At 40.8% G+C, this 25876-nt stretch overlaps 1 protein-coding gene across 4 annotated transcripts in view; it reads left to right on the top strand.

Annotated features, from left to right (window-relative positions):
* The window catches only part of LOC128905392 (ubiquitin-conjugating enzyme E2 E1), a 46632-nt gene extending 21458 nt beyond the window's left edge, over positions 1-25174 (top strand). For all 4 annotated transcript variants that reach the window (XM_054191446.1, XM_054191444.1, XM_054191447.1 and 1 more), the window contains exons 4-6: positions 17013-17145; positions 23273-23420; positions 24427-25174. In XM_054191446.1, coding sequence (XP_054047421.1) covers positions 17013-17145; positions 23273-23420; positions 24427-24524 — 379 coding nt within the window. In that variant the 3' untranslated portion in view covers positions 24525-25174. The remainder of the gene's footprint in view (positions 1-17012; positions 17146-23272; positions 23421-24426) is intronic.
* Positions 25175-25876: the final 702 nt, after the last annotated feature.

Raw genomic sequence — 25876 nt, 5'->3', positions numbered from 1 at the left:
CACCCTCACAGTAAAGAATTTCTTCCTGATATCTAGTCTAAATCTACCCTCTTTCAGTTCAAAACTGTTACCCCTCATCCTGTCACTTCAATCCCTGATAAAGAGTCCCTCCCCATCTTTCCTGTAGGCCCCCTTAAAGTACTGGAAGGCTGCTATAAGGTCTCCCTGGAGCCTTCTCTTCTCCAGGCTGAACAGCCCCAACTCTCTCAGCCTGTCCTCACAGGGGAGGTGCTCCAGCCTTCTGATCATCTTTGTGGCCCTCCTCTGAACTCGCTCCAACAGGTCCATGCCCTTCTTGTGTTGGGGGCTCCAGAGCAGTAATCCAGGTGGGGTCTCACCAGAGTGGAATAAAGCGGGAGAAGCATCTCACTCGACCTGCTGGCCATGCTTCTTTTGAATATCTTCAAGCATGCTCTGTGCATACTTGACAGGTGGCTAAGATTTCCTACAGAAACTGCCAGAATTTTGATGTCAATTTTTTCCTGCACACTGTCTTTATTTGAATGATTTGGTGCTAGTTTGGATGCAGCTAACTGCAGCAGTGTCTCAGTCATTGGAAGAGGAGGGAAGTTGGAACTGGGCTCAGGAAGCCACAGTGCAGGCTGATATTGGATCTGAGGGTAAGTAACCTTTGTATTTAGGGATCAGTCCTGTAGCTGAGGTAATTCAAAAGCTCTGTAGTTTCTCTGAATTGTCCTTTTCTGTCCTGCAATAACTAAATCAAGCAAGGTTTCCACTGAAATTGTAATGCCAGTGTCTGTAATCTGGTGAAGTCCCTCTGAAATCTGCTTCCACTGCTTTTATAAATTTAATCCCCTGCATAGACATCCCTATTTTATGAAATGTTTTGTTTGATGTCATGCTTTTGTTTGGCACAGCTTTCACCCAGATAGTGGTGGTTATATACAAATATAGAGGCACACCCTTCCTGCAAGTGCCCAGAAATGTCATTGCGAAACTGTGGCTTCAATCCCTTTTAAACCATTCATCCATGACCCTGATGATGGCACCTGAGAACTTGCTTATGGTCACAAAGTAAGTTGGAACCGATGACTGTAACTGCTTATACAATGAGGTTTAAAATAGTACGCTAAGTATGTGTGGTATCAGAGGTTTGGGTGACATTACATGATAGGTTCTGTTCTTTTACTTTTTATTCTCCCTCACTAGCATCTTAAGCCATACATGCTGTATTTCATTGGGTAAGAGTTTGTGGTTGGTTGGTTTGTTTTTTCTTCTTCAAATATAAGTGGACCCGCATTGAATAAGGGGCCATTTTTTAATGCTTGTAGTATTTGTTTTCTCATGTTCTTTCGTAAGCCTCTTGCTCAGAGTTTGTAAGTCTGAGTTTCTTTACTTCCTTTACTTGTTCATCTTTCTCTGATTCTCCTAGTAGGCAGGTAAGTTTACTTTGGAGGAACGCAGTCGGGATGAAATACTTCAGTCATTTATTTTACTGTTAGCTTCATGCTGCACTGTGTGTAAAGTGTAAAAGAAAATAAATTGGAAACATCTGTTTTCTTTTTCTCATAACAGAAGAACAAAGAGATACGTTCTATTGAAATCAAAGGTGGCAAATATAAGAGTAATAAAAGGAAGGTATTATATGTGTCTTTCACACATATAATTAGTCTGGAAATTACTGAGGCCAAGAACATAACAGAATTTGAAATAGAATTGGACAGGCTTACAGCTATTGTGAATGTTCAAATTCAGTCTTATTAATTATGGTGATTTTGGAGCAATATTAAACCCATGCACCTAGGCTTAAGCAAGTTTATCTTGAGATGTTATATCGGAAGAGCATGCTTTTTTGTGTTCCTTTGAATTAAACTTGCCTATAGACAAAATTTACTTGAATTCTGAGCATTGCATGGAATTCTCTTTGTCCAATCCCAGCTTGTATGTATGCAAGCATTTTTTTCCTTCCCTTCTTCCACATACACATGTACACACCTGTCTTATATCTCTTTGGGACTGGATATCCTCCTCAGGTATTTTCTTTGTCCCTTTCCATATCAGCTCATCCCAGGAATGACCATTATGCATCATGTCTGATCAGGTTGCCCGTGAATGCCTACGGAAATGACCTACAAAGTGAGCAATAGAATCCAAAGACTTATGAATGATTAATACCTACACAGAGCAAGAGCCACAGCGTTGATTAAACTTGAGTACGCTGTGATGAGTGAAATCACTGTATTTCTGTAAAGGAAGTGATGATGGTAGCAGGCTCTTTACCATGTCTTGGCTTTTTAATAAGTGGCACTTCAAGTTATGGAATTAATTCCACAGAGTGGAAAAATATCAGGAGTGAAGTAATAAATATGTTAAAAGGTTTGACTATTGTAGTTGACATTTATGCCTGCAAATCTCAGCAGAGCTTTAAACCACACAGTTCCTACCCTTTAGGGCCAGGGGAAGAAATACCTTCTTGATATGCTAAAGCTTTTTTTTTTTAAAAAAAAAAAAAAAAAAAAAAACCCAAAAAAAAAAAAACAAAAAACAACGAACCAAACAAAAAAGCAATCAAAAAACATCAAACCCACATCTGTACTATCAGAAAGAAAAGAAAAAAGTAGTTGAGTAAAAGCATAATAAAATCAATAATTAGAAATCCCTGAGCATTAGCCAAAATATTCCTGGTCTTCAGATTCTCTTATTGGAAGTTTAGGAAAGGCAACTTGAGTAAAACACGTGGTTTTAAAGGAAAGAACCTTAAAATGTCTCCTGAAGAGGAGTTCGGCTCTCTGCAGAGCTGTTTGCATTCCTTTGTAAGGTTCTGCTCTTCTGTAATGATCTAAAAACTACAGTCAGATTAATGACAGAAGCAAAGCTTGGTTTTAAGATGCTTAGCGGCAGCGTTGATTGATAAAAAACTCTTAGTTTATTCTTCCATAAAGAATATAATATTCTGTCTCTTTACAGGATGCAGAAGCAGCAAGGATGCTTTCAAAAGCATGCTTTGCTGACAGTAAGTGTGAGAATGAGGAATGCTGTAATTACTGTCTGGGCTAAGTGTGATGAAGCAAACCCCTAATCAAAGTGCTTTGCAGCAATCTGGCTTTTTCAGTCACTGCTGTTTTTTTTACAGGTTCCCAAAAAGAGATTTCTCTGTCCTGCATTGCATATGAATTTGTTCGGCTGAATTTGATGGAAGTTTTGTCATTGACTTCAACTAGCCCATACTGATAGAGAAGTACTGGCTTCTAGAAAGACAAATGACAAACGTATTTGCTAACAGGACAGATCTTTAACAACGCATCGTCTGCTGCAAACTTTTTACTTTGAAAGTAGGAAAGAAACTTACTCTTTACTGGCCTAGTGCTCATTAAGGGCATACCTATGGTGATGTCTTCCCATTTGGAAAAAGGAAGTGTGGTAGGTTTTTCTGGCATGTGAATGAGAAAAAAGCTTAATATAGATACATACAAAGTAATGTCTTCTCCATCAACTTTTGTGTAATGCTGTCCACTTTATCTGAAAATGAATATTGGAGATGGAAAGGAGAGATGGAAATTATTAAAAAAGAAACTGGAGGAGTTCTCATGTGAAGACACAGGGATTGTTTCCTTCAGAAAATAGACTGAATATTTATTTTCCTTATTTTTATTCTCTAGGGAAAATAGATGGGAAGCTTATTTTCCTCTGTCTTCCAATACAAGAACAAAGGCATATGGAATGAGATTAAAAGATAGAGAAATCTAATTTATTTAATTTTTACAGAATGAAATTAGACACAGGGATTCCATGCTGCATTAGGTTGCTGAAGCTAGGAATTTAGCAAGCTTCAAAAAGACTCATACTTCTATGGAGGGCAAAACCAGACAGAATCACTGCTGCTTATTTGTAGTACTAATTTCAGAAGGGAAACATAGATGCCTGTTTTTGAGGCTCAGGTTGTTGCTGAGGCAGGGGAAAGCAGAAGACCTGGCAGGAGCCTTCTGATGCCCATCTCTGCCACATTTGACACTGGAAACCAGTCAGAGACAGGGCGTTGGAATAGGTGGACTGCACATCTGATCCAGCCCAGTGATCTCCTATGTTTCTTCTGATAAGCTAGTAGAGGAACAAAGTTCTGTGACAAAATTTGCATTTGACCTGTGTTCAAAGTCTTTGCAGTAATACTACCTCTATCATAGTAATGGGTGGACTGAGCTTTATTTTATCGCTGTTTTATAGGGGAAAACTGTGTGTAGAAAAAAGTCTTTGTAGGTCATGTTATAGAAGGTTTTGTGCATTATGAAACACACCTGCATGTATACGTGTGATAAGAGCACCTTTAAGAGTCATTTCCCCAAAGTATTTCCCATAATGTTTTCATCAAATTAGTATCTGTCTCAGAGAATTGAGTCTTAAAGCTGAAAAGGAGTGCACACATACTGTGTTGTCTTACTCCAGTACTTAATCTTAAGGTTGATTTTAATCAAATTTCATGCGGGTAGTATCATTAACTCATGGCTTGAAAGTTATATGTGTGAGGTGTAGTTTCACATATACTTATGCAGAGTGAATTAAGAAAATCATTTTAGTATTGGTTAGTTTGCTACTCTGTGAATGATACTGCCATTGGGATGATTTTTTGTGTGTGTGTGATCCGTTTTGCTCTTCTGTGACAGGCACAAACTCAGGAGGAGAGAGCTATTTTCGGTTAGTTTGGCTTAATTGGAAAAAGAGAGTTGTCTCATAATTTTCAGTTGCATTTGATTAAGAACTCAATATATATATATAAAATTATTAAAAACTTGTTTTAATTATGGGAGTGTTAGCTGCCTTTGGAATTTGTCTATTCTTACAGATTTATGAAGAAAACTGTACTCTAGGGGTTTTATTTGCTGACCTTTCTGAATTGAGATCTTGGCGTAGAAACTTAAATGAAGAAATAGCTCTTCATTATTTTATCTTAAAAGTTCAGATAGGATTGCCTAGACTGGTTGAGGAATTTTCTACTGTAATGTAAATACTGTAAATATATTTACATTGTAAACGTATTGCTGTTTGAACATCTTTATTTCACTAAAAGGAATATTTGAAACGCCTTTTAGTGAGAAAATCAAAGTGAATGAAGCTGTAGTGACTGGAAACAAGTCATTTTTCTTTGTTCTTAGAGTGCTTTTCCCTACCTTCATACCCCACATCCCTGTGATTTGTAGCTAATGATAGATTTATTTCTCTTCTTATGTTGATATGTATGTAAAATTGCATCAAGCATGGGTGTTAAAGCTGTCAGTTCTTCCAGGTGTTTTGCCGTACTACTGTACGCTATTATGCCTGTTTTATATTTGTGCCTAATTATAAGTCGCATACTCAGTTTTTCTTCGGAAAATTAATAGTGTAAAATTAGGTGCAAACAATATATTCGTGGCTGTTTCAAAGTTTCATGGGCGTGCCTCTTAGTTTCTGTTGCTGTCTGTATGGAAATGGTTACAGCATAACAACTCTCCAAACATACCCAGAACTCTCTCCTGATCTTGTCACTCTTGCTCTAAGGTGTTACTTTTAACAATGCTGAGGTTAAAAGGTTAGAAATTGTAAACTGCTGTCTCTGAAACAGTGCATGTATCTGTGAGGTGTACTTTCCTCCTTCTGTCTCTATGAAATATAGTAGAAAAATCTCATGCTAGCATTACTAGAAATCCAATTGTTAACACCATCCAATAAAGAAATGTGAATTTTTACTAAATGCCACTAAAGGTCCTTCTTTGTGGACTTCGTGGGTTATGCAGGATGTTTATGGGGAAAATATGTCTTTTTTAATCACTAGGAAAGCTTTCAGATCATGGGAACATACCTGAAGTATTATTTAACATCAGTGTTTTCAGCTAATTACAGTGTAAACTTAGCATGATTTCTTTTTTTTTTTCATGACAAGGAAAGGCTGAAAATTAGTTTAAACTAAGAATGTCAATGATCAGCTGAAGGAGCAAAGTTTCCAAGCCATGCGGGACCAGGAATGATGTTGAGGGAGATGCCAGGACTTACTTGTGCTCCCTGGCAGTTCCCTTTTACTTGCCTGTTGCAGACTTCTGTCAGGAGAACTTAACTGCCACCCATTGATGTTGTTTTTCCAGCTTATTAAATTGTTGCTAAGTCTTCTCTCTTTGGTGGAAATGAGGGAGGAGCAGACACCTGTGTGTTGGCTTTTATGTGTGTGAATGCGGTGTGCTTATTATAAAAGGTGTAAGTGATGTAATGCCCTAAGTTGAAACTCTTATTGCCTGGCACTTCATTGTCTTTAATGTTTCCTTACATGCAGAAGATACTTCCAGACAAAAATGTCATGAAGTGAAGGCATTAGGAAGTTTGAAAGTCAACGATGGGGGGGTGGAGGGGGTTGGTGGTTTGGGGTTTTTGGGGTTTTTTTTCTTGTTGTGTGGGATTTTTTTGTTTTGTTTTTCGCTTTGGGGGAAAGTTACTTAACGTCAATTGCCAAATAGGGTTCTGGAGAAAAAAGATAATTTGTGAAGGACTATATCTGCCCCTTCAAGTTAAGGCGTGCAAGTTGGCCCCAAAACTGAATACATTATTTAAGAGCACTGCTTAGTCCTCTTGTGCCTCCCAATGTGGATTAAATTTATTGTTCCTAATACTTTGAAAACAAAACAGGGAAAAAAAAAAACAAAACAAAAAAAAAAAAAAAAACCCAAAACTTTAGAAGGCCACCACAAATTCCTATTCAGGCTATCCTTATGTGTGTGAAAATGCTATCAAGAAATCAAAAGCCTGTTTTTGTTTTTTAAATCCGTTGAAAGATTGTTGCTGGTTTTTGTTCTGGTTGGTTGGGTTTTTTCCAAGCTTTTGCCCTCATGTCAGCTTCAGAATAATATTTACCTAAGAAAATGCTACAATAAATGCTGATTAGCTATTGTGACTGGCTCGTGTTTGCAACTGTTATTAATGAGAACAACTTGCAGTGGTATATAAACAATTTTTAGGAGCTGTTATGTAGTTAGCTGGCAGCTGTGCTATATTAAAGTGTAGGTAACCTTGTTTTACTTAAAAAGTAGTAAACTCGGATCTCTCAGTTAAAATTTCTAGTCTGTGCATGTTAAAGTTTCAGAACTCAAAGGCAGTGTTTTCAAACGACTTCTGCTGGCCGCTTTGATAGTTTAGAATTGTGAAAATCAGTAGAGAGATGCTTTGGGTAGTGCAGCGTAACTGATTATATTTTGTTGTTTTGAATAACCAAATTTTGGGTTGGTATTGGGTGGTTTGTTCAATATATATATATTTATTTTTTTTTATCACCCGCAGTGAAATAGGCTAATCCAAGTGCAGTGATCTTGATTTGTTTGGTGAATGGCAAGGAAAGGAGTTAATGTAAAGAGTTTAACGTAGATGAAGGAGAAGGGGAAGACATCCAGATTAGATATTTTCTTTTTCTTTCTGGGTTTCCTGAATGGCTAAGATACATCCTTCAAAACATAATATATTTTGATTAGCAACATAATGTTATAAGCATCAGCATTTGTGTGCAGATGGGAAGCAATAGAATGATGCAAAGCCAAGATAATGGGATGACCTGGTTCTCTAGTTAAGTAATGTTGACTCTACCTATCCTTGATCTAATGGGAAAGAGATGTTGTTGGTATTGATTGGGTGATGGACTTGTTTTAATTTGTAGTGTGTTTTTAGGGTGAGTTGGTAGGTAGGTGGTAGGACAGGAGGACCAGTTTTGGAGCATGTTGTATGTGTGCAGATTTTTTTCTCCTCAGGTTGTGTTCTCTTTATAACTTAAAGTTGCATGTAAACTAGCAATCTTAAAATACTGCATCATCTGTTCTGAGTACAGACTTTAAACAGAATTTCCATAGTTCTGTGCCAGAGAGATGGTAGTGTATCTCTAGTCTGGCAACGCATTGGCTGCCCTGTTTAAAATGGCCCTTTTGCTCCCCATGGAAGTAAGAAACTACTTGAGGAGACAGTTGGGTGAAGCCACAAGAACTGTGTCCTTATTAGTTGGAGGAAGTTTGAGAATCTTGTCTGCTTTCAATTTTCAGCATAGCAGGGGCTTCTTGCCAAGTGTTACACATCATCTTTAACTTTCTGGGGCCAGTTTTTCCAAGCTGGTTTGTAGCTGCTGTTGCCCTTTCGATCTAAGTTATTTAGCGTATGCATTTCCTGATCTACAGAATTACTCATTATAATGAAATCAGTAGGGCAAACTGGTGATAATAAAGTCTAAGATAATGAGACCACTGTGTTATCTCAATGCTGGATAGGTAGTCTTACGAAATAGGTGGGATCCCTTCTTTTTTTTTTTTTTTTTTTTCTTTTTTCCTGAAGAGGGCAAGTGGCTTTTGAAGAGAAAGAAGCCTCCAGATCCCACTGGTCCAAACTTAGCAGTTTTACAATTTATTTACTACAGGGCGCCTAAGTATTTACAATGTGCTGGGCTTTTTTTGTCCATTTATTGAGACCACCTTTCATATTCCCACACTGATACCAACAGGACAGGAGATGGGCATGGAGGACAGAAACACAGATGCAGGTCCCAGCTTGACTCTGGAGTGACAGGTTAATTGTGGTGCATTTCTGTTCTCTCTAGTGGGTAAAATATGGTATTTAGGGGAGAGCCCTCTGATCATTTCAATGTTGCACAGTTGAGGCTGCATATGGGCGGGAATGGGGCATCATTGAACTGTGTTGTTGTCAGAGGGGGTAGTTTCTTTTCCATGTGCGGAGAACCTACTATGTCCCACTAATTACCAGGAGGAAGTAGAGCTTTTATGTTCTCTTGAGGGGTACACCACACCTGAGATTAGTGACACAAGAAATTTCATAATTATTAATAGTGTTGATTCTCTTTTATAGTCTCTAAATACAGGACTGTCAATTTGATGCTGGGCAACCACTTTAAGAGTATGTTTGCTTTATGAAAGCGTTAAAATTACAGAAACAAATAGGTTTACTAGATATTTCTATAGCAGCTTCAAAAAACCTGTTGGAACGTGAGGAGACCCAGACCAAATGATGTCGCTGCAAAAATGCAGCATTTGTGAAACTGCCTAGTTTTGCTTACCAATTGTAAATTTCATATCTGTGCCATAAATACTAAATTTGGAAATGAGGTCTGATGATGTGAAGGAATTTCTGTCCTCGTGTTGGCAGCTAATAGTCCAGTTGACAAATGGCAGGAAGGAAACTGATGTAAAAATAACACAAGGTTAAGTTGGCAGAGCACAGTTTCTACCATCACATCTTCTTGTCATTTTAAATAAACGGTTGCTAATTGTTAGGCAAGTCAGATTCTCTTCTAATCTTTCCCAATTTGTTTTATTGTTTCTTGTGCAGAGTGTTATTAAATGGGAGATGCAAGGTCAAATATAAACCAGCGCATTTTAATTTATTTAATATTTGGTCACGGTGTCAAGCTAGAACTATGAGGAGAAAACAGATTTGCATACAATGAAAATAATTTCATTGACTACTTAAAGCCTGACATTTTCTGTGTTTGTGTACTGTATGAACTAAAGCCACAGACTTGCAGAAACAGTTGGCTTCTCTGTAGTCATGTTGGACACTGAAAATGTTCCTACGTGTAGTGGGACAAACTTCCAGTGCTTTGAGGTGGAGAAAGCTAGAAAGAAGCCACTGCAAAGAAAAACGTAAGCCCTTGAGAGCTGAGCAGGCTGGTTTCATTTTCAGTTTTGGAACCAATGCTAAATGGATTAATTTCTCTTGAACCTTTTTTGTGAGGACTTGCTCCTAAATTGAAGTGATTATTGTTAAACTAAATAGAGCTGCAGCACACTCCTGAGAGTATCGTAAGTCTCCTTCTGACCTCCTCGTTAACTGAGTTTTTATTTTAAATCTTTGAAGCCTGGTTTAAAAATCAAACTCTGCAGTGAAATTATTCAAGAGAGTTGGCCTTTTCACCAAGTAGTTTAGTAGTAACTTTACAGTAATATTTTGCAGAGACTGAAATATTTCAGGTGAAGGTCCTAAATTTGCAAGTACTCCTGGGCATTTCTCTTCCTGTTGTAATTGAAAAGAGTGAGATCTTGGCAGCGATAAGGCTCTTGGTTGTTGTGTGATCTTGTTGCCAAGTATTTTTTATATAAACTGGAAAACCTGGTCTTTTTTTTTTTTTTTTCTTCCCACAAAGAAATCCCCCTGAAACAGTTTTCCTTGAAGTCTCATAAATCCCTGCATTACACCTTATCAGCTCCATTATCAGGGCTATTTAGTTATTTAGTTCCTTTTTTTAACCTCGTAAGAATGTAATTCACTGCACCGTTTATCCTCCAGTTTAAGCTTTGTGCAATTTATGTGCAATTTTTCAAACCTCCCCTCCCCAATTTTACGTTAGTCTGATACTTAAGGGAAAAGCTTTCCCAGATGCTAAACCAGAAATTTTGTGCATGCTCTTCTTAGAACTGTGGTGGGATTTGTAAGGTACTTACCCTTGTGCAATAATATTGTGACTGCCGTTCTAAATGTAAGACAGAAAATACAGTACCATCAATGAGTTACAAGAAAAATAATAGTATTTACTGCTTTGTACTTGAAAACTATGCCCCTGAACGTGCATTAGAGGGAGAATTAAGTTCTGTTTTCACAATTTTATGGTTTGGATTGCTGTAACAATATAAGGTTCCATCTTTGCTCACTTACCTCTCCTTTCCCTCCTTTGCTGCTGCCTTATGTGTTAATTAAAGCCAGCTGCAACTTTTTCTCTTGCCGTCTTTTTCCTGCGTCTCTCATTGAGCTCATAGACATTTCACCTGTGGTCAATCCATCATTTTTAGCTAATGTTAACACAGAGGAGCAGCTTGGCTGTGTAGAATGACAGTGAGTAAAAAATATCACTCTGCTTCACGTAGTCGTGTGGTAATTCAGTACGTTACCTTTTACATTCCACGGTTGTCCAGGAGGGGCTTTGTTGTGTTGTAATTTATTTTTTTTTTCCTTTCTTTTCCTTTCATTTCCATTCTCTGACTAAAAATGGGAGGCAAAAAAATTATATCCCACTTCTAAACTACTTGACCAAAACATGGCTGGTCCAGGGTATCCTTTTAACTACTTTTGCCTTGTCTCGTTGAATTTCTTCCTAATAACTGTGTAATGTTTTAATGCTTATTTTATAATTGGAAAACCTGTGTAAGTTGTGTACATGAGCCTTTAGATTGCATTGTAGCATGCTTAGCAGAGTGGGGTCCTGTCTGTGAAGGAATGTCTCGGTCCTGTAGTAATAAAAATAATAATACTACATTTTGCTAGCTAAAGCATGTGCAGAATGTGACAATTTATTTCTAAAATTACAGCTATGTATTAATAAAAAATCTTTGAAGTGACATTGTAGCCAAAGGATTAGCTGCTTTTTTGTTTGGCTGGCTTTAACTCTGTCCTTTGATGTTCCTATTTTTAACATGGCTTGCTTAAAGACCTGTAGAGCAAAATTTCTGTGAATGAGGGATTTTGTAAATGTGTGTTTTCCAATGGCTGAGCTAGATGAGCTGTCCTGCAGCTTTGTAGACCCTATAGCCACCTCCGCTAGTACTTTTGCAATCTCTGCACCAGATTCAGCCCAACAACGTACATGAGCAAGCTCAGTGGAACCACTTGGAGGGTGGACTACCAGAAAAGAAAGCATATTTACCCTGAGGTCAGGAATGGGGTGGATTAGGACGGGGAAGGTCAAGGTGCACCAGACTTCAAGTGAGAATGATATGCTACCTCCCTGTCAGTCAAAAATTGTAATGCATTTTGGGCTCACATCTTTAAGAAAAAAGAAAAAAAAAAAAGGGAGGGGGGGGCGGGAAGAGACCTTCTAACAGTCAACTAAATATTTCCTAAAGCTGCCTAGTGTAAGGTGATGTGTACATGACCAACATCAATTCCATGTTCAGTTGTTCACGGTTTCTTACTACAAAATAAAGCAACAACAACAAAAAATGATGTTGCTATCAGTTTGTAATGGCACAGCTTTACGTTGGGGATCATTAGATTCTCTGTCACCTTGGAATTCCCATGTGCTGTTAGTGTGTTGTTTGCTTTCTGATTTGAGCTATGTCCCTTGGAAAAGGTCATGTCTGCAGTGGTTTTGGAAATTATATTTTCCACAAGTGTGCAACTTCAAAACAGCTTAGCTTCTTGCATCAGACTCTTCCTGTTCAGGGCAAAATAGCCTCAAAAATAGCATCTAGGGATATGGAGTAGTTGGAGCACGAGCTTGTGGTATGGTTACTTGTGGCTTTAACCGAAACATATTGTAGTTTTTCATTAGCTGTTATTTACTTCAGCATACCATGAAATCGCCCTTCTTCTCATAACCCTGACAGATAGCTGTCTCTGGCATTTTTAAACTACTCTGCTAAATTACTTAGCTTTTAAAAGGAATATGCGCTGCTTTGGTATATCAGGATATTAACCTGGCGCCTGTAGCATCGACTGATTTTGATTTGTTTATCACTGGAGTGATCTGCCATTGCAAGTTTTTTGTATCTCAAAGAAGAGGAACTGAAGTATTCACCAGATCGTATTTTCACTGGAGGAAAAGCTTATGTTATCATTTGGTCAGCTCCTAGAAAGGACCAGGTAGTTTCCAACTTACTAGCAAGCTGACATGTACAGGGGGCTCTTTCTGAGTCATTCCCCTGGAAAGTACCAGCAGTGTGTTGCCAGGGATTTTTGTACATTAGCTATATGTGGTGATCGGCAAAAAATCCTGCCTTCCCTCCATGGCATAGGCAGACTTTGAGTGATTTGCCCAAGGATGCCCAGGCAGAGGAGGGAGGTGAGTTTGTGTGTGCAAAATATCAGGGTGGTATCACATAATGCTTGTGGTGGCAGTTGTATCTGGCTGGTTTAATACAAAAAAGCACCAGGCTGGCTGTTAGGCCCCTCACTACAAGACAGACGTTGAGGTGTTGGAGCATGTCCAGAGAAGGGCAATGAAGCTGATGAAGGATCTAGAGCATGAGTCTTATGAGGAGCGGCTGAGGGAACTGGGGATGTTTAGCCTAGAGAAAAGGAGGCTGAGGGGAGACCTTATCGCTCCCTTACAAGTACCTGAAAGGAGGCTGTAGCGAGGTGGGGGTGGGTCTCTTCTCCCAAGTAACAGGTGATAGGACAAGAGGAAAAGGCCTCCAGTTGCAGCATGGGAGGTTTAGACCGGATATTAGGAAAAATTCTTCACTGAAAGGGTTATCAAGCATTGGAACAGGCTGCCCAGGGAAGTGGTTGAGTCACCATCCCTGGAGCTATTTAAAAGACGGGTAGACACAGTGCTTAGAGATATGGTTTAGAGGTGGTTGGTTTTGTCAGTGTTAGGTTGATGGTTGGACTCCATGATCTTAAAGGTCTTTTCCAGCCTCAACAATTCTGTGATTCTTGCAGACTATCTGTATTTTCAGCCTTTTCAATACATGAAAAAGTGTGTGTGTCTTCTCCATGAACACTTAATCTCCAAGACAGAATCCTATGTTTACAGTTCCTCGGTACTGCAAGGCACCTGAGCATGCAGACAATTTACCTAGGCATCTCCTAGGCATCCCCAGCCTCTGCTGCAGGCATTTCTAATTTCCCCGTTTAGCTTTAAAGTTGAAAAAGAACATGGCAGTAAAGGGAGGCAGAGCAAGATGAGGTTCTACCAAAGCAACACAAGGCTGGTTGGGACTTGGCCCAGACAGAACTTGGAGCTTGGTCTCGACTGTGCTGAGACTTTCTCTCTGCCTTGCATTTACCAGGAGGATTTAGACCACTGCTTCTAGACTTGGAAAGTTAGGTAGTCCTTGAACAAAAACTACCTTGGCACCGGGCAATTTCTGAAGGGTGTTACTGTCGTAACAGCTGTCCGGAGGATAAGCCAGCAGCAACTTGGGAACGATCAGGACCAGTTGTTACAGTGGGTGCAGCGTATCTTCACTGACTGTATCACTGTTTTTCCAGGGAAGAAAGATCTCGGTTGCACTGCTGTGTAAAACATGCTGCCTGATATGATAATGATGGCTTGGGATTCTTTTCAGTTCTCTTTTCGATGTCATCTTTTGCTCCATCTTACTGGACTTTGTCTCATTTCTTTCTCTGGAAGTGAAGAGGTTGTGGGCTATTGAGTTCAATACAGAAAGCTGTTGCTCTCATGCTCTTGTCTTGCAGTGGAAACAATTTCTGTTTAATTGGTTAAAATTGTCTTCCCAGTGGCCATATGTTGTACAGCTTTAAAATGTTGCTTTAGTAGATCTAGACACTTAATTTGAGCAGTGGTGACACACATCGGGCAAGGTGGCAGCTGTGCTTGTGAGCCCTGTATCTATGCATCAGTGAATTTCTTTTTGAAGCAGATAATTGCAAGGATTTTAAACAAAGAATGTAATCTTTAACCTTTGGCAGTTTTTATATCTCTACCAAAAGTTAATGCTGCTGCACTTATGCTGTGGTCCAGTATTGTCACTTTTCTATTAAGCACTAGGTTGTCTTGAGCCGCTTGATATTACCTAATCCTTATTTAAATCCGAGCAATATTGCACTCTGTAGTTGACTTGCATCTTCCTCTTTCAGTCTTTCCTTTATAAGAAATCAATGTTAATACGTAAAAATTGGACATGTACAGCTATTTCACTCTGTTAATTGAATTATGAAAAGCTTAAAAGGTAAGCTTAGTACATCACTGTTAGAGCCTACTGATGACTTACAAAGATGTTGCACTCTTAATACGGAGGTCTAGCAGTATATTACTTGCATGCAGTGATAGCTCTAATTGGAAACCTAATAGGATACAAGAGGTTTCTAAGACTATTACAAATAATAATATGTTATTTTTGAAGTCTGTGGGATTTTTTTTATTGACAGTCCTTTGGGTTGAAGCTGGAAATAAAATGCGAAATGTTGAACTATTTCCTGTTGGTTCAGAGGGCTGTATTCAGTGCTAATCGCACATCACATTTCTTGAGTGCTGAAGTGCTCCCAGTTGGCAGTTCTCGTGATATAAATTCCAACAGTAAATCGGTGCTAACAAAGCTCAAGTACCTGTTCCGTTCAGTAGCTCCATCTTTAGGGGAAGGAGGGGAGGGTGATCGCTGGTGCAACTTGCAGTAATGACAGTGTGTCGGTAGGTTGCTAATACGTACATAAAGAGGTGATTCCTTGGAGTGGTGGCTAAGGGTGCCCCAGAGAGTCCTTTTCGGTAAGTTTTCACAGTTAAGCTGATGTCTTTCAAGAGGTAGAGCTTCCTGTCGAAATACAGCGCTCTTCCAGTCTAATGCACAAGTGGTAGCTGGAGAGTACTGAGTGCCCAAATATATAGACCTGCATAGGACAGGGACAAGTCATTAAGGTGGAGCGGGATGCCAGGACTGTTCAGGATGGAACGGCTTTTACTTTGATTTAGTACCGATCTTGAGCTGTGCAGGGTTTTGTGCTCTGAGGAGAGAAACCTTTCCCTAGTGGCCGGTGCATCACTTTGCAGAGAACCTTGTCTCCCTTTACTGCTTTCTTACATGCTTTCCTGCCCCTGGAAGCATGCTTTTAGTCATAGCTTTGCTAGTGCTGAACTATTTGGCAGCAGCATATTGTGAACTTTTATTTTTAGTTTAATCTAAAAATAAAATTTTATGTTTGGTGACAGAACTCCCTTTCTCTCCCCTGATTCCCCTGCTGTCAAGATCATGTTCACCAGTACTGCAAAGAGCAGGAGGAAGAAAGCATGTCTCTGAGCCCTGTTGTTGAGAATTTATGTTTTTGTAATTGTATTTCTATTTGTAACACTGTTACTAGCACCTAGCAATTACACTGTTTTCCTTCACGTTAATCAAATGCGTATTGTCATGCATATATTGAATTTATTGTATTACCTTCCCTCTCAAATAATACTGCTCCGTGATTGTTATAATATAAAAAGAGCCCTTTTTTTATCTTTCTGTCTTATATGAGCCTTGTTAAAAGAATGGGGAAAGAAGAGCAAGGCTGGTTTTCATTGTGTTAGTGTTGTTAAAATCCGGCCCCTTACAGAACCAGGGGAGAAGAGATTTCTGAAGTCATAGCAAAAAGCTGTGTCAGCACTTCCCTCTATGCAAAGGGAGTTTTCAGCTCTGGCATCTTACTGATAAAATACTACCGTAGCAGCACAGAAAGAAAGAGGCAACAATGGAGTCCTAAACCATTAATGGCTTTATAGGTTGAGCTGTACTTAGAAATACTCAGTGACATATGGCACGCTACAGAATACAAGTGTCTGAGGATCTCAGTAAAACTAATTTTCAACAAGCAGACATTTGTGTTCTGTAACACCTTTAGTTTGTACGGCTCTGGGTGAACTGCCGGCAGGTTAGGGAGAATCTGGAATTCGACAAAGCCGATTTGAGAAAGCCCTGTTTTAATTTGACACAGGCATTTTAATTCCCTTTACAAAAGCAGTTCCACAATGCAAATAGTATCAATGGGATGAGTTCATGTGGTCTCGGTTTAGAAATCAGTGTAGCAAAATTATATGAGTATAGAAAATTTTGACATTTAAGAGTATCATCATGTATTTGGCTTCATTCAATTATACAGTGAGCTTTGGTTTAGCAATAATACAGGAATATATTTTAATTTTAAAGAACACACAAGATTAATAAAATCAACATAAGCCCTTAATTTATTTAGTATGGTCTTTGATGTGGTGCAGTTCTATTAAGGCTGAGCTGGGGCCGCCGTTTCTGAAATATGGTAGGAAATTGTTCTTTGAAATGTCATTTTTCTGTTGTGTTGAGGTTGTGTAGCATGTTTAGGAGTAGTTCTGGGCAATGCTGCTCCTATAAATGTCAGGAGTGAGATGCTGAAAACCTTACCGCACCTCTTGTTTCTCAGCTTTGCTAAGCAGTCTGGAACACAGGTAAGTCCAGGTAGGATTTCTGAGGTTTTTGGAAGCATTCGATCTACTTTTAATCCTTGTCTTGACTCCAGGTGGTGTATGAGGTGTAACACTGAAAACTCTCTTCCATATCATACTTGAAGAATGTAAGAGGTCATATTTATTTGAACTGTGGTAATATTCCTAAGCATTTTTTTTTTTTTTTTTAATCTCTCAGCGCTGGCCCCAAAGGTGATAACATCTACGAATGGAGATCAACCATTCTAGGACCTCCAGGTTCAGTCTATGAGGGAGGTGTTTTCTTCCTTGACATCACATTTACACCAGAATATCCTTTCAAGCCTCCAAAGGTAAGAGACCTGTACCTGACCTCTGAAGTCATGAAAGTTCAACAGCCCGTCAAGTAGCAAGCAGTGTTAAAGGAACACAGCCCATTTGAAAGCCGTTCTCTTTAAGACCAAGCTTAAGCTCGTTTCAGACATTACATTGGTTTCTCTTAGCTAATGTTAATGGCTTTTCCGATCAACTTGCTCACGGTTTTAGAGCTTGTTTTCTTTTTCTCTGATTCTGTTTATGAGAAGTCCTAAGCAATTAGCGGGAGCATCAGGACAGGACTGAGAAACTGCAAAGTAAATAAACTTGGGGAGAGGAGGAAGTATACAAATACTTGTTTCTCAAACCACTCGGTTACCAAAAGAGCAACGTTTGTGTGTGGTTTTGCCACTAAAGTAGTATTTAATTTTTCAGTGTTGTTGGGTACTTGTGTTGTTCACCTGCTTGTACAGTAACAAACTTTTTCTGTAGGTGTGTTATATTTGCGAAGCTCTTATATTCCAGTCTTGTTGTGTTCCAATGCCACAAGGCAAATACCAGTGCAAACGAATGTTATCTTGTGGTTCACATACTTGGCCAGAGGAAGAGAGTTGGGTTACAAGAAGAGGTGGTTGTGTATACACTTCATGTTTGCCCTGTATCTGAAAGCATTTATGTGCATGTTTAACTTCCTACTTAAAAATAGTTGCATTGATGAGATAAACATCAATGACTGCCCTGTCTTCAGGCTTTGGTCTAGTCTGCAGTAGAAGGGACTTGCTGCCATAGTTGAGGCAATCCATCCATCTCCGCAGAGACGATGCTGATTGGTCATACCAGCCAAACGAATAGGAACTTCCCAAATAAAGGAAACTTCCTGCTAGCATAACTTCAGGGTCTCTGGTAGTATCAACAGGACCTTAAATTCTGCCCCTAAGCTAGGGCTCCAGTTCACAAGCAGCATGGTCTGCCTGGGGACATCTCTAGTGATTTCCTGCTGACACCTGTCCACCTCTTCGTGGGTTCTGTGGCAGCACAGATGGTTCTCTTGTGTTAGAGTTTAATTCAGTTCAGAATAGTCTTTCATTATTTTGGTTTAATTAGTTTGTGTTGGATAATTTATTGTCCAACCAACTATATGCATTATCTTATGTCATGAGCCCAGTAAGCATTTAAAGAAGGAGCTTTTGTCTTCCCATGTGTGATTTGCTACACCTTTGCTTCCTCTGCTGCAGGTCAGAAGCATTTATGGTCCCAGGTTTCTCCAGCCTGATGCTTTACAAGACCGTATTATAACTACCAGTGGTATTGAGACAACCCTTATATGCCAAGTTCCGTCACACAGAAACAAAGATAGAGTTTTGTTGTTGCAGCTCAGCCCTGCGTTCTGCTCTGCGCCTCTGACAGGGATCTCTTTGCCTTTATCTTTGGATCTAAACCCAAACCCAGATGAAAAGAAGGGTAGGATTAAAAAAAAACAAACCCCAACAACCCAAAAAAAAAACCCCAGGCACTACCTAGTGAGGCCTTAAAAGACCAGTTTAGCGGAGATTCACTGCATTGTAGCGGAGTTGCATTTAAACGGAGTCTTTCATCTGGCAGAGTCCAAGTTGGTTTACAAACCACTTGTATGTATGTATGTAAACAAATACATGCAGCTTCAGTCACAGTGGGGTAGGTTATAGGAGAAAGCATAGCAGTGCTGTATCAGAACGTACTTGTGCTACTTCAGTACTTCAGGTTTAAATGAAGAACCTTTATTTTGGTGAGAACCAAAGACTCTTATAGCAGCTCCTCTGTTAACACCTATGCTAGTGTTAATCAATGATAATGTGGAAAATATAATTATCATATTGCTCCTGCTTTATTCCCACTAATTTGTTGATTCAGATTGCCCAACTGCTTACGGCGACTGATAAATTTTGTTTGTGGGTCATCTGGAAGTGGTGGGACTAATGTAATTACCACAGCCTTCCTGTATTTGTCTTTTAGGGCGAGAAATAAAGAAACAGCTAGTTGAAACAAAACCCAGTGTATCATTTTGCTGATAAGCACTAGTAGAGTAATAGAGCGGCTGAAGGTCATTTCAGAAGCCTCGACCTCTGTAAAGATTAAGCTGTCTAGAGTGAAAGGACTAGTTTCCCTTGAATCTTCCTTGATAAGCCTTGCAAGAGCAGTGGAAGAAAACCTTTGCTGCCTCTTTGAATCCTCTGTAATCCTTATGAGGACAGTCCCTGCTGTGGGCTGCCCCATGGTGAAGTGCCTATGGCAGAACACATTCCATAACTGGGAAATGAACTATCATTAAAGGATTTACCTTCTTAAATAAAGTGAGGTGAAACTGGTCATCCCGGCAGGCTTCCCAGCCCTTAGGAATATGAGTGAGAGAAGGTGTTGAGGCATAGCCAGTATTGACAAATGCCGCGTGGTTGACAAGCATCCTACAGATGTGTGATGAAGGACATACAGGTGCAGCCTCTGAGGACTGGGTCTGTCTCTCCAGCTGAGGGTTTGATCCAGTATGTTGGAGCAAACTTTTTGGGGGAAAATGTTGCCATAGGAGAGCCAGAGGGCTGTATTGGAAGTGATATTAATAGATTCCTGGAAGGATAGAAAGGGGGACTGCACTGCTGGACTTGAGGCTGGAGAAATTAAAGGTCTTAAAATTTGACTTGGAAATGCTTCGCAGAGTACAAGGGACTTCAGTGGGAGAAATCTGAGACAGGGAAAGATACTCTCTCTTCTGCCCTAAATATGTATGACAAAGTTCTCTTGCATTTATTGAGCATTCCATACAACACTTTGAAGATGTTAGTGTTAATCTGTTCTCTGCTTTTTATGTTTTCTCATTTTGTGTGGTATTCTGGTTTTGCCTTTGTTTCAGATAGCAACTCAGTCAGGCACATGCTGGGTGGGCCTGGATTCAGGAGAATCCAATAAACAAGTATAATTAGTATTTAAGAGTTCAGTACTTAGTCCTCAAGATGATTGTTTTCCTTTTGTACTATTACAATGGACGTTTTCCCAAGAGTTACGTTATAGTTGGGTTAGATTTCATTTATTGAGGTGAAAACAGTAGTTTTGTGTTGACCTGGTGTGTGCTTTGATCATTTATATTAATAACCTCTAACCACTTCCTTCCCCCCACTCCCATTTTGCTGCTTGTGTAAATTAACCTCTGCTATCACTTCGGGGTGAGGTGGAGATTAGCTTCTTTTATGTCTTTTCAAAAGCTGTGCTTGCCTCTGTGTAGTTACTGCATTAATGTAATCCCAGGTGGGACATTTCCAAAGGATTGTTCAGTTACACTGTATTTTTCTGCTATTCCACATGCTATTCTCTCGACCCTGAATACGTTGTACTACCTCTTGGTGTTGGTCAGAATCTGCTAGGTTTATGTGATTTTTATTTTTTTTCCTCTTTAAGGTGTAATGTACACTTGCTTTAAATATTTTTGTGTGTTTTTAAGTGAGCCTCCAATTCTTCCCCTTCTCCCTACCTCGTTTGGGTTCCCTGCACTGCTGGCTTTTGTACCATCAGCAAAAATTGTAAATGGCGAACAGCTGGACTACATGTGTCTAACACCATCCCAGTTCTGACTTGCTGCTTAAGTGAAAACAAATTTAGATTTTTTTTCCCCACAGTGCTTCGGTTAGGTAGGGCTTCTCTAACTGGAGAAAACTGCTTTTAGTGCCAGGGGTATAACCCGTAAGAATTCTATCTTAAGGTTTCTTAAGGAACCAAGCTGTTCTGCAAATATACGGGGAAGTCTTTCTTTCTCTTTCCCCTCCTTCATGAATAATAATTAAAAATTAAGTCTTATACTTAAAGGCTAACAGGATTCATGCTTTGTTATCAATTATTTGTCAACTGGTCTGAGAGACTGCCTGCAGAGTATTTAGCTTTTGTGCTCAGAATCAGGATTAACAACTTTCTGTCTCTACAAATTAGAACTCTTGACCTCTCTGTTAATTTGGTCCTTATTGTATCAACTTGGAATACTTCACACTGCCCCTTCTGGAAGTGTTTAATCTGTTAAAATTATTACCGCACTTACATTTAGAAGCCTTCTTGGAAGGAGACCAAAGCTACAGGTCGAATAGAGAAATACCGAGCAAGCAGTGGGGCTGGGCTCGCGAACCCGAGGCAGAGCCATTGCCAGCAACTGCAAATGCCACAAACTTCTATTTTGCCCTAAACAGCATGGTTTGGGGCAGGTACCGCACAGCCAGATCCACCCTCTGCTCAGGCTGATGAGGACTTCCACATGGCTGTAGGGAGTCATTACTCTTTTCCTCTGAGGACTAGATGATCTGGGAAACACAGGTCATTTTGATTTCTTACGTGATGTACCTCTAAGGTTCCTTAGGTAGAAAGTAGCAGGGGTTCTTAGTTTTGGAGTTGCAGCTTTTTGCAGAAGATGTGGGAAGGGGACACGTCTCCACTCTCTTGCAGTTTTGCTATTCCCAGCCATAATGTGCAAAAGCGTAGGGATTTGGGTTGTTCTGAGATTTTTTGTTTTGTTTTGTTTTTTTGCCTGCTTCCTTGTTTTAATCTAAAATCCAAGCAGCTTACAAGGAACAAAGTAGAAAGTCTGTCCAAGTGTGGGTGTCTCCTGTGTGACAAGTAACTGCAGGTGCGAGTCTGAGACCAAAAATGGCCAGTGTGCTCCCTCCATCGGGAGCGTTCCTGGGAACGCTGCACGGATGCCGGGCACGGGGACATGCCAGGCACTGGGGTTTTGTAGCTGTGTCACCCCACCCCGTGCCTGCTCCCTGGAACCGGTGAGAGGGAGGGCCACAGGCAAAATTTTTGCATCCGAAAGACAGTAGGGAAAAATGAGGGTTGGCTGGCAAGTTTTACGTGCGGGCTGGTCTAATCTCGAGAGAAAGCACTGGTGTGTTCCTGTCATACCGCACAGTTAGCGAGCATGTTTCGCAAATACCCCTGTGACCTATAAACAGACAATAAAATTTGTGGGTGTGGATAGCTGACAAATTCTGAGGATTTAGGGCATGAACCCACCAACCTTTATTCACCCAGATAATCCTAATTCATGCAAGTTCCACCAAATTTGTTGTCGCTGTTCACCCAGTGAGTCAGAGTAAGGCCTTTCTGCAGGTCACATTGTATTCTCCTGAAAACGGCTCGTGGTGCTTTTGTTTCCCTTTCGGGTAATTTCTGTGGCAGGCTGCCCGGCTCAGTCACATCTCCCAAATTTGAAAATAATAAAATCCAGCCAACTCCTCAGCACTTAGAAGTGATGGGACCCGCAATTCCAAGTGCCCTGGCCTGTCTGGGGGATTTTACAAGTCCTTGGGAGCCCAGTGGGAGAAAACCGCTGGCGTTAAAGCCACAGGCCCCTTTGCCGCTGTGAGCAAAAAGACAAAAGGTGTAATAAATAATAATAATAAAAAATATGTGAAACCCCAGAACCTGGGTGTCACAGTGCTGGTAAGCACCCAGGGTTGGAAAGCTGGCGGTTGTTTTGCAGGGAGGTGGATGGCAGACGGGCTGCCAGCCCTGAGCCCGTGCCGAGGCCGCAGTGATTCACCCCAGGGCTCCGATAAGGCACCCACGTCCTAGGTTTCGGTTCCCTCTCCTTCGGGTGGGAAACCTGCCCCGGCACCTGTCACGGCATATTTGACACCGCTCAGGTGTACTCGGAGGGGCTGGAAATGTGAGATTTTTATTTACTGTTTGTTTAAAATGTCTCTCTTTTGATTTGCCTCCGGCATCAGAGACGTACTGGGGCTGTATCCGCTATTTCACCCAGCAACTACCGATGGGAAAGGGCTTTTCCGTGCAAGGCGGCTGCCCTCGGCCGGGATGGGGGTTGTCGGGGCTCCCCCTTCCCCGGCGGAGCCCGGCCGTTCCCTCCCGGCGGAGAGCGGGGCGGGGGAGGCGGGGCGGCGGGTGCGCTCCCGACAGCGCCCGCCAGAGGGCGGCGGCCGCCCGGGGAGCCCGGCCGCGGCTGGGTCAGGCAGCCCGAGCCCGCGCCGAAAGACCGGCCCCGGTGCCCCCTTCTCCGCCAAGGTTGCGGGGGCTCTTTTCCTTTCCCTTCAGTTGTCACACCCTGTCACATCGCTGTTGCCGCTGAGGTCGTGTATTTAACGGCATCGCCCGCGGTACCCCAGCACACCGGCTAATAGCTGTTTCTTGCAGGTAACGTTTCGGACAAGAATCTACCACTGTAATATTAACAGCCAAGGCGTCATCTGCCTGGACATTTTAAAAGACAACTGGAGCCCGGCGTTAACCATTTCTAAAGTTCTCCTCTCCATCTGCTCCCTCCTCACAGACTGCAACCCGGGTAAGTCCCCCTGCGCAGGCACGCAGGCCACCTGCCACCTTACACCCTGCCCAGCACCCAAATAATGTGGCCCTCATCTCATCCTGTTGGCTTCGGCCAGCACAGCTCCGGCCTCCAGCGCAACACGTTTCCCTTCTCCAGGGCAGCTGGAGAGGGGCTGGAGGTGGTGGAGGTGTTACACCCTACCTGCCTGCTGTTCACCGCTCCTCAGGCTGGCCCGCAAGGAAAGCGGCGGTGGTCCTCCTGCACATGAAAACTTCCCCTTCCAAACCAACTCTGGTTTTGGGGTAAGGGTTCAACGCTCCTCGCTGGTCTGCAGGACTGTAGTCATTCGGAAACACAGCCACAAACGCAGTTCTGAAAACACGGCGGTTAGCCTTTTACTTTCCATCATCCATTTAAAACCAGTAACCAGCTATGCCACAGGTAGTCCTCACTGCTTTTCTGACCCACCCGTTATCCACACCAATTAAGAGGAATATGTCTTGGTTTGCAAAGTCAGTTTTACAGGTTGTATTTCTATATGTGTCTGTAAAAGACGAGAGAAACACCAGAGTACATGCTATATTATATATAATAAAAATAAACTTGTGGGAAAAATAAAACCTCCCCTCGTGACCTGATCTTTCCTAGAAGGCAGATTTGTATTGGTACAAGTACACTGAGCAATGAGCATGTCCCAGGCACTTTTAGAAAGGGTAAAATAAACCTGAAATGCATGAATTAGTGAAAGTCCTCAGTGATGCAAAATACGATGGTTGAATTGTCTTTTAAACTCCTTAAAACTTTAATTGGCATTTCACTCTTTAATAGGTAATAGATTAGCATGTCGCCATAAATACACACAATCAGTGAAGATACAGACCATCAATTCGTTGTATTTAGATTGTTGCAAGGTACCTTACCTGTGTGATTCCCTTGTGTTAAATTCACACTTCAGCTTTATCTTGAAGCTGTTATTCAGTAACTTGTCCAAAATAAGCAGTTTGCTTTCTTTTCTTTTCAGCTGACCCCCTGGTTGGAAGTATTGCCACTCAGTATATGACTAACAGAGCAGAGCACGACAGAATGGCCAGACAATGGACCAAAAGATACGCTACATAAGCTGGATTTTCGTCAAACTCTTACATTATTTGTCTGTGATGGAAAGAGCTGCTTATGATTTTGAAGGGGTGGGGGGAGGGAGGGTGCTGGTAAAGAGTAGGGTATTTCTATAACAGATTTTATTCAGTCTTTTATTTCCTACAATTTTGTTGTTGTAACTTAAGGTATCTTGCTACAGTAGACAGCTAGGATTGGGAATAGCATATTTTAAGACTGTAATTAGTTCAGCAATATTAGCTCACATATAGTACCGAGAAGAATGTAAACTTCTTAGACTTCTTTGGTTTTCAGTTTGCTTGCAATATGTAAAAGATTAAAACAGCTTAATTTTGTACAGGTACATATGTTGACATTTATGTAAAAGTCCTTTCAAGACTCTACACACTGTTTTTGCTTTTTGTTTTGGGTTTGGGGGTTTTATTTTGTTCTGGGTTGTGTTTCTTTGGGCTTTTTTGTAAAAAGATATCGGGATTGTTTTCCCCTATGGAGGGCACATTGGTATTTAACAAATCCTTTTTAAAGACTGTCATCTCATGATCTGTGACATGGAGAGGGGGATATATGGCGTCATATATGAAATGAGAAGTAGTTAATGTATTATTTTATAAGCCAATCTATCTTCGTGAAAAGAATAAAGGGTTTAATCAGGACTTACGGCAACCTGTAGTGAAATACCTTAAGCTGTTTAACTGTAAGGCGTGGAATAGGAGTCACTCAGTGGATTGGTTGTATGTTGTGGGCTACTTAAGTCTGCATTTGTTACTGTGCTAATAAAAAGATGTTTAAAAAAAAAAAAAAAAAGAAGAAGAAAAGATTTCTGCTTAGTGCCTTGGTTTGTCATTTTGCCAGAATAGTGTCTCCCGGTACACTTTGAGGATTGCTGTATGGATAAGGACAAGGGAGATCTGCAGGTGAGTGCACTGACTGCTGCTCTTTTGGGAGGACACTTGTAGACGAGCTGCAGCTACGATGTTTTCAACTGTGTGCTGCGTAAGTGTTGCATGAGCTGGTACGGCCCATAAGGAGGTAACCTGCTGCAGAGTCCACGCTAGTCTCTTTTTAGCTTAAGTTTTCACAGCATTGGCTTTTCAGGACTGGCACGTTACTTGAGAGTACAACTGGAAAAAGTGTAAGAGATCTGGAAGGGAAACGGGCAGGAGGTAAAAGGAAGAAGAGATCGTGGTTTTCTGATGGAGTGGTCAACTCCCACTTGGAAGAGAAGGAATCGTGTCCTGGTAAGCTAGCAGGAGACACTTTAAAGGAGAGTAAAGGAGGCTTGATCTGTAAGTCCTTTAACTGCCTACAAAGATTATCTCCTAGAGACATGGTGTTTACGCTGAGGTGTGACGCAA

The sequence above is a fragment of the Rissa tridactyla genome, chromosome 2 (assembly GCF_028500815.1).
Source record: "Rissa tridactyla isolate bRisTri1 chromosome 2, bRisTri1.patW.cur.20221130, whole genome shotgun sequence".
Classification (NCBI taxonomy): domain Eukaryota; kingdom Metazoa; phylum Chordata; class Aves; order Charadriiformes; family Laridae; genus Rissa; species Rissa tridactyla.
This window is presented reverse-complemented; position numbering and strand designations above follow the sequence as displayed.